The sequence below is a fragment of the Lepidothrix coronata genome, unplaced genomic scaffold (assembly GCF_001604755.1).
Source record: "Lepidothrix coronata isolate B3197 unplaced genomic scaffold, Lepidothrix_coronata-1.0 Scaffold106, whole genome shotgun sequence".
In the NCBI taxonomy this organism is placed as follows: domain Eukaryota; kingdom Metazoa; phylum Chordata; class Aves; order Passeriformes; family Pipridae; genus Lepidothrix; species Lepidothrix coronata.
In genome coordinates this window covers 2,007,507-2,022,813 of record NW_016690286.1, presented here as the reverse complement: position 1 = coordinate 2,022,813, position 15,307 = coordinate 2,007,507, and the positions used below count along the sequence as shown (strand labels likewise).

At 36.9% G+C, this 15,307-nt stretch overlaps 1 protein-coding gene across 7 annotated transcripts in view; it reads left to right on the top strand.

Annotated features, from left to right (window-relative positions):
- FAM126A (family with sequence similarity 126 member A) overlaps positions 1 to 15,044 on the top strand; it is a 45,319-nt gene extending 30,275 nt beyond the window's left edge. For 5 of the 7 annotated variants that reach the window (XM_017823878.1, XM_017823883.1, XM_017823881.1 and 2 more), the window contains exons 8-11: positions 1,769 to 1,885; positions 2,593 to 2,680; positions 3,161 to 3,320; positions 10,635 to 15,044. In XM_017823878.1, coding sequence (XP_017679367.1) covers positions 1,769 to 1,885; positions 2,593 to 2,680; positions 3,161 to 3,320; positions 10,635 to 11,191 — 922 coding nt within the window. In that variant the 3' untranslated portion in view covers positions 11,192 to 15,044. Of the gene's footprint in view, positions 1 to 1,768; positions 1,886 to 2,592; positions 2,681 to 3,160; positions 3,321 to 9,480; positions 9,776 to 10,634 lie in introns of all 7 variants that reach the window. The other 2 variants (XM_017823884.1, XM_017823885.1) reach the window with 2 other exon arrangements.
- The last annotated feature ends 263 nt before the right edge of the window (positions 15,045 to 15,307 follow it).

The window sequence follows — 15,307 nt, the reverse complement described above, 5'->3', positions numbered from 1 at the left end:
TATTTCTTGGAAATATAGTGAATATTGAAACTAGAAATAAATCCATTTTTACAGATAAATTGTGTATTTCCAAAATCAGCTGTTGGTTTATAAAAACCAAAATAACAGGGCCAAAAAAAAAAAGAAACCCAAACCCTGAAACAAAATGAAAAAAAAAAAAGCCCACCTTAGCTTTAATTACAGTGTCTCTTTTTTGATCAATTTATCTTTTCAAAGGGAAAGAACTGATAGTAAACATGTCTGTGTCTGGATTTTTGAAAGGACTTAAGGTTAAGGGAAAAATTAGAATGGTCTCCTTCTCTGGGAAACCAAAGAGACCTAGAAGTCAACTACAGCACCTTTTTTCTAGTTGTAGTTCCTTGGTTCCTCACACAACCGAAACATGACAATGGATGTCTGTAAGATTTTCTTCTCTTCAGAGGAGGCCAGAGACTTTGGAGCACTTGGCAATATTTACAAGAGTTTTTACAAGATCTTTGATAGATAAACTGCTCTAAAATGTAAGGTAGAAAATATTTAGAAGCTAAGGATTGTGCAAAGGAAACTGTTGCTTATTCTGCTTGATTAGGTTTTGATTGTATTTGGAATAAATAATTTTTTGAAAGCCTCCAAAAGCAAGCTACCAGTAAATGCAAGCAAGTCTTCCTACTTCAAAATGTCTAATGTGTGGATCATCATCATGGCTGGGCTTCGTGAACAAAGATTTAGGAAGGCTCTATCCACATTTGTTGCAAGCACGCTGGTGGCTAACGAGACCAATACGAGATAGACATATCCGATTGCAAAAGGCACAGCAGAAAGACTCCTTAGGTTGTATATTCTGCAAGACACGGTTCTTTCTGCGTTGTCTTTTCTCCTCAAGAGTGATCCTGCGTGCGTTCTCAAAGGAAGCAGCTGCGTTATAGATGGTGTGTCTCCAGACCTCCCGATTTGAGGCCAGAATAGACCAGTTATGGTGATCAATATGGCCAAGGCTGAGATGTTGTTTCAGGGAGTTCTTGTATCTTCTCTTCGAGGCTTCTCTCTTGCAGCAACCAGTGGCAAGTTCACCATAAAGCAGGATCTTAGGGAGGCGGTGGTCCTTCATCCTGGAGACGTGCCCTGCCCATCGCAGCTGTGTTCTCAGCAACATGGCCTCAATACTTGTGACTGCTGCTTGTTCTAGAGCAGATGTATTGGTCACATAATCTGACCAGTGGATGTTTAGGATTGTCATCCATGTTTCTCTGCTTACTGAAAATCTCACCTTGACAGCATTTTAGAGATTCAAGGGAATATGTTTTAGAAGCTCAGAATATCTTTCAGTGTCCTGTTTGGATGTGGTAGAATCAATATTCTGCTATTTGGCTATATAAAATAAGTCCTTTAATTGGTTTGAGTGATGTCAAATGTAGGGGCTTTTTTTGAAGATCTGCAGTGAATGTACTTTCTTCTAGTAAGTCTAATTGAATTTTTATGACTTTTCTAAAGAATCAAAATTATCTATTTCTTCTTATTTACAAACATAAGCTGTATATGTGAAAATTACAGCACAAAATATTTTGTGCTGATCTCTAATTGTAAATCCAGATTTTTTGCATCTGGGCAGTTACTAAGTTTCTTTTCATAAGAATGTACCTTACTGTGAAGCTGATGTCATTCTAGCCTTTTCAGAGAAAATAACTCAGGGCTTTTAAAAACTAATCAATACTGGAGAAGTATTGAAACTATATAAACTACAAAGATGGTTCTACATTATTTGCTAATGACAAATGCGTGATTTTTTTAGAATTTGTGTCTGTGGATATCCTCGCCAACAAGTGAGAAAGTACAAGGGGGTCAACAGTAGAATTCCAGTTTCATCTGAATTCATGGTGCAAATGCTAACAGGGATCTATTATGCCTTGTAAGTTGTTTTTTTTAATATGCATACAACGTAGAGAAATGTCAGCCTAATTTCTATACTTGTTTAGGCATGCTCCATTGGAGGTGTTTCATTTTCTAGTGGACAGATGCTATGTCTAGCAGTAAGGTCCTTGGGAAGAGTCAGTTCTCCAGCTAGCTGGCGGAAGTTACCTGTGTCATAGTGGGGAAGGATGACTAGAACAGCACTAGATAGGTGTAACTGCTGGTGTGAATAAAATATTTTAAAAAACCTTTTCCAACCGTTGTTGACTGTCCACAGTTTTGCATGTTTAGTTCTGACATCAGTTGAGTTGAAGAAAAGAGTTTTTTTTCTCTGAAATGCTGATGTCATCTACCCTTTGATAGTCATGTCAATGTGTGAAGCTTTCTTGCTGACTGAAATAATTAGAGACTAGTAATACAGGGATACTCAAAAGGTGCAGGAATATTAGAAAATCCTGTTTGAGTTTCAGAATATTTCATGACTAACTGATCAATAGCTAATAATAAATTTTTAAACTGCTTGGCATGGCCAATGAAAATAAAGCTTTGTCTCCATAGATGCTACTTCAAAGTTCTATCAATAGTTCATGCTAAAGAATGCAAGTAGTTCAAATCCTTTAAAATGAGCTCTCAAGGAACACTAGATCTGTGAAGGTTATGTGACCAAGAAGGTTCATCTTATTACATATATATTTACCTTTGCAGTTATAATGGAGAGTGGGATCTGGCTCGTAAAGCTATGGATGACATTTTGTATAGAGCACAGCTTGAACTGTATCCAGAACCTCTGCTGGTAAGTATTGTATTTCAACATTTTGTTGAGTAGAATTTTTAGTCTAGGAAATTCTTCCTGTGAACATGCAGGATGCAACATCATACAGGAACTGATAAATCTGTGTGTCTGTGCTTGTGGGAGCAGCTCCACCTGTAAGGTATTTTCAATGTTACTATGTCGTGTTTCCTAATGAACAAACTATTTTCAGTAGAACACTTCTAAGTCTTCAGAACTTAGACAATAGCAGAGAAGAACTCTGAAGTAATAGCCACATCTTTTAAATTGGCAACTTTCTGTTTTAAAAGTGGCAAGTATTAGTTCTGAGAGCTGATTGCAGCCAGCATTCTTTATAATCTGCGCAAGAAAGCTAGTGTGGATTTTGACCTTAAACTGGAATTGCACACAGTATTCTTCTTAAAGTAGTAATAATCCCTGACAGAATTCTTCTAAAATTTGGGTCTTTGTGTTCAAAACTTAACTACATCTCTTCTGTTCTAGGTTGCTAATGCAATAAAAGCTTCACTGCCTCAGGGTGCCATGAAATCTAATAAAGAAGGTACAAGATGCATTCAAGTTGAAATTACACCTACTTCTTCCAGAATATCAAGAAATGCTGTAACTAGCATGTCTATCCGAGGGCATAGATGGAAAAGGCATGGTAAGAAACACACTTTGCAATGAAATCTCAACTTTTTACACATTTTTGAAATAATAATGAGAATTTTTTTATTTCATATCTTCATTACTTGTAGGCAGGCAGCATTTGGGAAGGTTTTATTTTCTTGACTGGTGAATGGGAATCTCAACGCAGTTCAGTTGAAGTATAGTCTTTATTTCCTTAACCGTGTTTAAAAAAAACAACACAACATACAGAAAACCTTTTTGTGAAAGGGAAGTGTAAACAGTTATTGCTTCTTTTAAGAGACTGATGTTCCTGTTTTCTTCTGAAAAGTAGTTCTAGTACCTGGAGCAAAGTAAATATTTAACAACTTTACCACAGAAGCTCTCATGTCTTAAATTACTTGAATAAAAGTTGGATTTAATGTTAGAGAGATAAAACATTATGTTTTGATGTTGGGGTTTATCCCTGGCCAACAATTAAGCCCCACATAGCTACTTACTCCCTGCAATGGAATGGGGGAGAAAATTGGAAGAGTAAAAATGAGAAAACTTGCTGAGATAAAGACAGTTAATTAGGTAAAGCAAAAGGCACGCATGCAAGCAAAGCAAAACAGGGAATTCATTGACCACTTCCCCTGGGCAGGTAGGTGTTCAGCCATCCCCAGGAAAGCAGAGCTCCATCACACATAGCCATTACTTGGGAAGACAAATGCCATCACATTGAATATCCTTCCTCTTCCTCCTTCTTCACCCAGCTTTATATACAGAGCATGATGCCATATGGTATGGAATATCTCTTGAGCCAGTTGAGAGCAGCAGTTTTTTGTGCATCTCCAGCCTGCTCACTGGTGGGATGGTGTGAGAAGCAGAAAAGACCTTGGCTCTGTGCAAGCACTGCTCAGCAATAATGAAAACATTCCCGATTTACCAACACTGCTTCCAGCAAAAATCCAAAAGACAGCCCCACACCAGCTACTGTGAAGAAAATTAACTCTGTCCCAGCCAAAACCCGCACATTCGGGCAAACTAATATGAAGGATTCTGCAAAGCAGAACATAGGTCTGGGCTGAGAAGTACAAAAAATAGTGCTGAATGTGCTACAAAAGCAGAAATATCAAAAAGGGATTTCATGAGTCTAAATGTTGTATTTCACCACTTTTGCCATCTTCAGATGAGGGAAGAGCTGCTGGACCAGCGATGAGAATTGGGAATGGCTTGTTCTGTTGTTGTTGTATTTCTGGTGATAGGCTGAGAGTGTGAGTGTAGATAAGAGTGCTTTCCTAATAGGTTCAATGAAGATTTTGTAGTACCAATAAAATTTCTGTACACTATGAGCTTTTGTAGTATATGGACAGTTCAGTCAGAAAAATTTTGCCAAGCTACTTGTCTTTAATGACCAAGAGGTTCAGGTAAGTGTTGAGAAAATTATTTATAAGTATGCTGGGAGAAGATGACTTCAAAATAATGATAGAACTTCCTGAGCAGTAATGGTACGCTTTGGTGGTAGTATTGCCAACAGTAAGCTGCCAGAGGGGCTGAAGAGCAGAGGAAAGTAAAACAAACAAATTTCTTTTCAATTGATTAAAAACTGCTTAAAACTGTCAGACAAAGCTGAGGAGCAAAACATTTGTGTCTTTTAACACTAATGAGATCCAGGAGCAAGTCATTATTGAAATCTCACGGCTGCTAAGGACCATTTTATTTTTCTCTCTTCAACCTTACAGTTATTAAGGATGGATTATGGACCAGATGCAAGAAAACTGTATGATGGCTCAGATTTTAAATAGATAAATGCCCTCTGAAGCTTGGCAATTTTGTTAGCTATTATTTTTGAGTAGTTCTATGCTTGTCCAAATGAGGTGGTGGAGAGAGTAAGGCAGCTCAGAGATACCGAGTGCTAGTTCATCCAGAGAAATTCCAAGTGTATTAAAATGAACATTTCCTTTGTATTTGTGTTTACAGGAGAAAAAACAGGAGACGAAAATGTTACAGAATCAGTATAACAGCCATCCTTATAAGAATGCAAAATTTTCAGGAAATACAGAATCTAGAAGTTTTTACAGTTATTGCCTCCTGACAGGGAGTCGTGCTTGGTGAAGTTCAAGAAAAAATGTGTGGGACAAGTGTGCCCTGCAGCAGATAACAGTAAGGTGAAAGGGAAATGAGAATAATAGTAGAACTCAGAAATGGGGTGGAATGCTGTGTTTGTGACTTGAAGAGCCTTTTTTAAGTCAGAATGGATGGTCTCCTGTTTTCAACATTCCTAATAACCTAATTCAGTACCCTACAATTCTTGATGAAAGAAAGATATGAAATACATCTTCAGGGTCAGCATGCAGAAAGAATAACAAGACTTGTGCTTACAGATGATTGTTTGAATTAAAATAAATATTGGAGTTGGTAGAGATTAGATGACAAGCCTTGTACCTCCTCTCTCTCATGGTGTAAGGGAAAAAATGTGTTTGGGTTTTTTTTTTATTTTCGGTATAATAAAAATGAGTATAAATGGATTAGGAAGCCAGATGAGACAGCTGAGACATATTTTGACCTTTTACGTTATGTGAACCAGGAGATCTGATGAAGCAACGTATCTCTTGGGCAAGCAAGGGCAGCAATTTTCAATCACTAGCTATTTGTGTAAAATAAATAAAATAGAAGAATTAAAGTGAATCACATTGCCAGCTAAGCATGAACTTTATTTTTTTCTTGTCTTTTAAAAAAACTCAGTTTCTTACAAAAGTTTTCAGACATTAGATCTTGCTGGCCTTTGCTACAACTCTAAATCGAAGTCAGTTTTGAATAAAGGTAGACTTAACATTGAATCTTCTTGTGATACTTAACCTTGTAAGTTGTTTGTTAAGAGCAGTTACTTAGAAGGACTTTAGGAATTAAATCGGTATTGTGAATGTAGACATCTAAGATACATACTTTAGAGGTACTAAAGGTGAAGGTGATTTGCAAAATGGATCAATCTAATCACAAATGGGTAGTGTTTAGAGTGAGTTGATACTAACCACCGTTTAGCAACAAATTATTTATTGATATTGGTTTGGATTGCCTATAAATTATAAAACTTCAAAAAGAGCAACATTAGCTCTTTGATCTAGCATTAGTTCTTTGTAGTTTGTTTAAATTCAAGCCTTAAGTGGCACCTCCATTTCCATTCACAAGTAGAGGAAACCAGAAAAACCATACAGTGTGTAAAGGAGCATCAATACTTAAATGAATGTTTATTTATGGAAGCTAGGGAAAAAAAGCAGCAAGCCCTATCAGTGCTTTCTTTATTAAAGTAAAATCTTCCAAACTGCCATATAAAGGAGTTGCTTGGGAAAAACCTCTGGTGTAGAGGTAGTGTGTGTAAGAGAAATACTGTGATTTAACAGACTTAAGAAGAGCTAAGCAGATGTTGGTAAGATACATAACACAAGAACAAAGACATCAACTAGCAAAGAAGTTACTTTTTTCCTCACTGCAGAAATTGGCTTTCGTGTAGTACACAATGTTTAGAAACATTAGTCTTTGAAATCTCTCTGTGGAGAGAATTTTCTTAGTCTTTTTTTTTTTTTTTAACAGTGTTAATTCCCAAAATTGTTGTAACTTATAAGAATCTGGAACGAATGTTAATTTTGGGATATGAGCTTGATGCTTTTGTGAATAATTCAAAATGATAACTCTGTTGTGCAGCTTGAGCTTGTGGTGGTTAAAACTGAATTGCAATCCAAGTGGGCAGTTTGCGTGTGCGATCTATAAATGTGTAAATGATCTCGGCAACCGTAATAATAAGGTAGACTGTGACTGAAATACCTTTTGAATTAAGTCTTAGCAGTTAGTAATCCGGAAATGCACGTATCAAGATTGGTCGTACTGCTCAAAGCTTTCAGAAATGTGACTCCAAATGCATTTTTCTTCACCTGCTATGGGCATATTCATATTAATATTCAAACTGGCATAATTTTTCAGTTTTGTCTCTACACTATTTAGCGGTGTCCTTTGTTTTCTCTTTTGTTACATTGCCTTATGGACTGGGTATTAATCTCTCTCTTTCTCTCTCAAAGGCTAGTTGCCCAGAGTTGAAGCAGTATTATCTTCAAAACCAAGCACTATGAAGCTGAAGGTGTGGTTTAGGTGTTCTTAAAAGTTTTAAAAGAAGGAGGGTATGCTACTATAAAGGACATGCATTATGTAGTCTTATCCTGCCCCAAAATGCTATGGTAGACAGTGTTAATTGGAACTGAGATACCCAATATCCCATTTTTTCATTAGCTTCCTCCTATAGTTGAGTTAAACTCAGAGAAAGGTGTATTTCCTTTCATTAGTAGTTACTAGCACTTGCCTAAAAGGTTAGACATAATTATAATGAGTAAAATTCTTAAAATTTTGGGGTTTCTTTTCCTCAGTTCATTATGGTAATGGCTATTTTGTTATTCCCACAGCTGTGGGAATGCAGCAGTGATGGGTAAAGTGCTGATATCACAGCAGGATGTTACATTTAGAAATGCACACCACCAAATAGCAATAACTGGGTATTGCTTTTATACAGCATCTTTAACAAAAAAAATCTACCTCTTTTTCTGATTTCTGCTGTCTACACTGAGTCATCTCTCTTTGGAATTAGATGATTAGTGCTTTTCTGCCCTTGGTGGGGAAGGAACTGACAGTGTAACTCTGTCCTGTCCTCTCCTCTCTCTGGGACAGCAGGAAGGAGTTTGAAGATGCCGTAGGAGAGGCACAGGTTCCTCACCCTAGTGAAGTTAGAGCAATGAGGCCAATGAGAACATTGATCTTCTCTCTTCAATAACTTTTCTGCTCCTGTGTTTTTGGAAAAAAGGCTGTATTTGATAGTGGTATTATTATTACTATTGCAGTTCATGTTGCTCAGTTGTTACTTTGTTATTGACAACAGAAGACTTTTACAGAAAGTGCTGTTAGAAGGAATAAGGAGTTCTAACTTGAGTTTCCTGCCAAATGTCAGGCGTTCAGTGGCTAGTAGCGGCAGTTATTAATACCATTTCCTTTGGATAGTGCAACTTGTTAAATAGATATTTTCATTAGTCATTTACTAGTTAGACTCGTGATACTTAGACTTTTCAGGTAAAATCAGGAATAGCTCTTACACCAGGGAACACTAATGTCCATCCCTACCAGAATAACCTTCTGGCTCTGTTCTGATCAGTGCAGACAGCACAAATGCCAGCAAAAAGCCCAGTGCTGGAGCCCACCTGACCTAGAAGTACACTGTACTTGCACAAGAGTCCTCAGTGAGGCGACAGGAGGAAGAGAGGATCCCCTCCAGTTAAAAGAGCAGTAGAGCTGCCACTGTGAAAAATCATCTCATTGTAAATTCCTCTGGTTTTGGACTTCATACTGTCAGTTAAATGTCTGTACTGCCAGCTTCTGTCATGCGCAGTAGCAAACTGCTGGGATACTCTGGGTGGTCCTTACTTAATCCTTGGGTCTGAAAGAGCTGTGTTATGAATAAAACACGAGGACTCAGTTGAGCTTTATTTGGAGCTGTGCTTTTAGTGCATTTTTAGTCTTGTCAAGTTTGTGGCCGTAGTGTTTGCATATATTATACACATATAACACATACAGAATATATAATCATACAGCATATAGTGTAGTTCTCACTCTTCTTCACTTGTTTTTCCGTGGTATACAGAAATATCTTTCTGATTGAAAAGAATTTTTTCAAATGACGAAAGAAAACGGAAATCAAAGTGTGCTTGAGCTGGCTTAGTCATTGCACTGTTAGGTTTCAGGCTGACCACTGTGCCACACGATGAAATTGTCTGTGTATTTCTGGTCTTGCATATTAATACATGAAGTTGATATGCCATTTCATTGTAAAAATAAGCTTCACTTTAGCATGGTGATACAGAGAATATAGTCATGAAAGTGAAGTATGGGCTGTTCTTTGGTTTCTGATAATCTGCCTCATGACCCTCAAAAATGGCAATATTGCAACATCAAGCATGGGCCTTTCCAGTATGTGGTGCAGGCTAATAACTGGAAGATTGAAGACTGCAATTATAGAAATAAAGCAAAATTCCATACTTGCTAATATTGCTAATTAACAAGAGGTTAATATGTGTACATCTGCTTTAATTTATAATGCTTAAGTCATCTGTATCAGCTTTTGTTTCATGTTTTGTTTCAGACATCTTTTGTGTTTTTTTCTTATCCATCTTTAATTCTAGAACAACCAGAGAATGGTAATGATGCTACTGAATTGGGCAACTTTATCATACCTGAGATTAGTGTCACAAGTGTGGCTGGAGAGAGGACCGGGAATGGGGAAAAGAGCAGAGCACTAGCAGAGAATGATGTTCAGCATTTACAGGGAGTACAGGAAACAGCTACAGATCCTAGAACTGACAGCAAAGGCATGCCAGAAATCAGGAGGCAAAAATCTGTAAGAAAAATGATGGAGGATGGAATAAACTCATCTGGCAGAGTGCAGTTTTAGCAGAGCACTTGTAGCTGCACTCTAAGGTACCGCTGTTGATTGAAAGGGTCACTGCTGCATGTTTCAAGAATTACAGTATGCAGTTAATGTATTTGCATGTGTAATAACACAATTGCATGTATTGCACACAGCTTTGTCTGTGCCACAGACAGTGATGATATATACTTACAAGTAGATTTACTTAATCTGGAGAAAATACACTGAGACTCAACCTACCTTTGAATTTATTAAACATATATACAGAGTTTACAAAATCCAGTGATCAATGGTGTGAAAAATCCATAGAAATGGATGTCAAAAGTATTTGCCGTGTACCTTAGACTTCCCAAATTCAACCTTTCATGGTGTACTGGAGATCTCAACACTGTGCTTGAGTTTCAAACTCATACTACCAGACCTGTGATGCAGAAAGTGACCTTTCAGTCCTAAAGCATTCTTGGGTTGCTAAATGTGCAGGTACCATAATGGGTGTCCTGGGGCATTGATCACATACCTCTGTAATTAACAAGCTTTGCCAAATCATGTAATGGATCACTTGCTGAAAATAAGATTTACACTTTTTTTTGTTCCGTGTGGTACCTTCTAATCTCTAAGTTTCTAACTTCCTGCATGAATTAACAAGTCCGCATTTCTTTTTTTTTTTTTTCCTAAAATCACAAGAAAACGAGGTTGGGGGCATGCTTTTGTGGCATTATTTGCTGTAACTATAATCCTAATGAACCTTAATTCCAAAATGTCATGGAATAGGTAAGTGTTTTGTCTTCTGTTCTCTGCTCTATTGCTTTATGGCTTCACGCTTGTAAATATCAAAATTGAGCAATACGTAAAATCAATAAATGTGAGAAAGTGAATTGCTAATTCTTTATTTCTGTTTCTACCATGCAGGTAATTCTGATTTAGGAATTCAAGAAGAACTAATAGAGGTATCTGAAACTGATGAAGGGTTTTACTCTAGGGCTACTTCTAGTGCAAGTCAGTCCGCCCTGTCTAACAGCAGCAACACGAGCAGCAAGAACCTTCTAGGGAAGAGCCAGCGAAGGTCTGGAGGAATCAAAGCTGGAGGAAAAGAAAAAGAAGGAGAAACCTGTAGAGAACACTTATCACGAAAACAAACTCAGAGAGCCATGAGTGAGAATCTAGAGCTTGTCTCTCTGAAGAGACTGACACTGACAACTAGCCAGTCCCTGCCTAAGCCTGGCAGTCACAGTCTGGCCAGAACGACCACTACTGTGTTTAGTAAATCCTTTGAACAGGTCAGTGGTGTCACAGTTCCAAATAATCATGGTGGTGTCTCTGGTACAGAGGCAAACAGGTTTTCAGCTTGCAGTCTTCAAGAGGAAAAACTGATATATGGAACAGAAAGAACAGATCTTCCGATTTTAAGCAAACCACCTAATCAGCAGCGACCTCCAAGTATTAGCATAACTTTATCAACAGATTGATATTAAATTGGCATTATGAAAAGTAAATTATTGAGGATTTGTCCTGATATTGGTATATTAAACTCCTTAATATGCTATACATTACTTCCTTAACCCCCAAGCTTGTAAATTCTTGTTTGGCTCACATTTGACAGTAATAGTGAATAGACAACAGTTGTAATTATTTTTGAGTCAACTTCTGATAGCTTGGAAAGTGTACTCTTTTTACAGCTTCGTGAGAAGTTTACACCTTCCCCAGTTGAACAAGCATTAATTGGTTGTTTGGCCACTGATGAAGGTGTGTGGCTTCTTACGATGTGTAGTGTGGGAACAAATAGAGCCTCTCTCCCAGATTTTGCTTTTTCACTACCCTTCATAGGCAAAACTGCAAGTACTTCTTTTTTTGGGGGGGGGGGAGGAGTCTTGCAGTATTGTCATGAAGTTTTGGAACAGCATCATAAGAACAAACATTCTCTTGCATTAGCCATGAGAAAGCTGTGCTTACATGTAAGGTTAAAACTAGAAGCATCACTACAGCGTTTGATGTCGTGGTTGGTTTTGTAATGGTGGTTAGTACATGTTGCAGTGTTCATACTTCTTATGCCTATATGAGTCCAATTTATAGATGCATTTTGATTTTCCTATATGTCTTCAAAACTGGGCCAATTGTCATACAGCAACAGTGCTTCTGGATGGGAGTTATTATCACTTGCTATAGTAGTCAATCTTTAATCTTAAAAATTATGTGATAGACTCTGTCTTTCTTTAGGATTCTTAAATATCAGTTGCAAAGCCACTCATTGAAAAGTCTGTCATCAGTATTTTTATTATTTGTGGGGAAGAGATGTGCCTGTGTATCAATGTTATGTAGGAAATATGAGCCCTTTGCACTGACTCAAGCAAATCAGGAGTGTGAATGTGTTTAACATGAACTTTGTACTCGAGCCTAAGAGAATACTACCAAAGGATATGTACTTTCAGTAACTTGCAAGCACAAAGGGAAATTATAATGTAAATATAACTAACACTGTAATTCCTAGTCTTTTGTATCTATTATTTTTCTAGTTTGAAATTCTAAACCAGCAGCCTTTTTAAGGTTACCTAACCCTTAACCTTCAATGAGTTTGTTTGATACCAACTTCTATAATGTCAGGATTTTAATTAAAAAAGAACATTAAAACTTCTTATGCAGAAATTTGAAGAAGCAGTAGTTGACAAAACCACTCCAGTAGCAATGATTGGGTGATAAACGGACAGTGTATTATTATGAGTGGAGAAATAGGATGAAGATCTAAGGCATAGTCACACCCAACTGTCCAGATTTCTGCAGCTATTGTCAAGAACCTTGTAAGAAAACAATCACTAAAATTCTGGTAGACTTTCCCATTTGCCTAGAAATGAATTTAGATATTCCTTTATGACTTAAACTGAAGCACAAATAACCTTTAAGCAGCTAATGTTATTCAGGTTTATAGCAATTAATAAGCTGGTTAATTAGTGAAAAGAGATGAGACATAGTTGATAGAGACAAGTTATATAATTGTGATACTAAGACTGCAGACTAGATGTGTCCCTTCCTTAAGATTCACCAAAGTATGCAGAATAACTCCATCAGTCTGTAGGTGTTTGTGTTCACCTGAGAGCCTGAGCTTAAAGGAGTATGCCACACTTTTTCATTCTTCAGTTTGTTGTGTGACACTGTTCTATTCTAGTAGCATAGTATTTCACCTTTTTACAGTGAAATGTTTTCTTAATTGTACATGAAAACTTAATTCCTAATGTATAAACTATAAATTTGCCCTGTTAATTTTTTAATACTTTGGCCAGTGAAAGAAACTGGTTCTTTGAGGTTGTATACTTTTGTAAATGCTTTGTACAGCAGAAAATTTTGCCTCTTTTTTTTTAAAATTTTTTTCTGCAATATACATTAGCATGTTTGTTTCAGATTGGCTAGTACATGAGGCTGCTGAAGCAGACATGACCACGAGCAACAGAAGGCTGTTGGGCAGCTGATAGTAGGCATTGGCTAGTACTACACACACTGGATGTAGAGCTCTTCCTTCCCCTGAAATTTGTTATAAATGTTACAAAGAAATAACCTGCAGATCTCACAGCAGCCTCCTGATCTGCTTTTGCAGTGTAGGACCTGAGAATACTTTGGGAAAATTTTGCAGTAATTTAAATTGAGATGTAAACTAGAATAGATAAGTAAAATTGCAATAGACAGATATTTGTTGTGATGGTATTAGTTGTGAGTTAGTGTTAAGGGACTTGAATTTTTAACTAATTTTACTGGGTTTGGTTTGTTTCATTTAATTCATGATTGTCTACCATGGAGGTAACAATCTTTCAAGCTGGGTGTTGGTATAAAAGGTATTTATTATACTGGGAAGATTTAGTCTCTTTAGCTCTAAATAATTAGGATTTTGAAGGATCTAAAATGCCATACAATGTAGATGTGTAACATGATGTTTACAATACTGTTGGCTACAAGTCAAATGGTGTTAAAATAAAGGTAGTTTATTCTTTTATTTTATCCAGCTGATCTGGCTTGAACCCAAGATATAGGCTCAAACTGGTACAACTGAAATAACATAAAGCTTCATACTTTTTTGAGAAAATGATAAAAGGAAAGGTTCTTGGTACTATGGGCTGCTCTTTCCATACATACGTGGCTTCATGTAAATATGTATGTATTGGTCTATAGAGAAGTTTACACAGTGAAGATGTTTTTGTGAGCTGACATCACACCTTGATACTGATTGAGTCAGAAGAATTTATTTCCTGATATGAGTACCAAAACTTTCAGTTGTGCGTCTTTCTTTTCTTAAAAATGGAAAAGATAAAAAAAGACAGGACTGGGGAGCGGGATGGGGGAAAGTAGGGCAGGAAACAGATATTTCTAAGTAAATCTCTCTTTTCATGATATTTCTAAAATTGTCAAATTCTGGGGGTTTGGGCATTATCTGAGCACTTCAGACTGTTATATGGAAAATGTATGTTAAAAAAGTAGATGTCTTCTAACAGCGTAAGGAAAACCTATTAAGACAACCCATATTATAGTCTGCCTGGGAGTGGGTAGTTCTGATGAATACCTTCCGAGCACACACAGCTGCAACATCCTGCAGGAAAAATGTTATGTAGGAGTGAATCATCTCAGATGGTAATAAGAGAAGTTGTTTCAATGCTGACGTTCATGACTGACCTTACTGTTTTAAATCGGAGAACACTGTTTCCAAGGCTTTGAACAGCAACACTTCTAAAACTCTGTTGAAACAGAAGAATTATTTTTGTTGTGAGAATCTAACATTCGTGCACAAAGCGTATGGCCTCTAACCACTTCTTGTAGAGCTGCAGTGACTTTTCTGAATTGATTGAAATGTCTTGAATTGCCTTCATTACCTAACAAATTTGAAAGGTACCGAAATATATAGCTATTTTAGACACATTTCTCTGTAAGGAGGTTTCCTATGAGGATTCTAGAAATTTCTAACTTAATTGTCTAATACCTTTTGTCAGTGTTTGTGGCTTACAGTGCTGTATATAGGTGTGTAATATATTGCCTTTTGTATTTGTATAATTCTACTTCTAAGACTAGATGTGTACATTTCCTAATATTCACTGAAGTCTGTGGAATATCTGCCTCAGTCTATAGATGTCTGTCTTCACACGAGAACCTGAATTTAAATTACTGCCACACTTTGTCTCATTCTTCAGCTTATTATGTGACACTGTTCTTTGTTTTAGTAACACACTGTTTCACCTTTTTTGCAGTGAAGTATTCTCTTACACTGAAAACTTACATTCCTAATGTATAAAATATGAGGTTGTCTTTTAGTGTTTAATAATTTTGGCAGTAAAATAAATTGGTTTTTTTGAAGCTGTATGCTTATGTATGTACTTTGTACAGCAGAAAATTTTGTGTCTTTACAGGCTTGGATGAATATACATTACATAGCAATGTGTTTGTACACTTTTCATTACACACATCTAGAAGTCACAGTAAGGTTGACTGCATTACTTAAAATATGCTTAATACCCATTTTACAGAATGTAGGCTCTGCAAATGCAGCCTTCTCAGGTACGACACTATGGCTGAGAAGCACTGGCAGGTGAAGGGTGAATTCAAGCAAATGA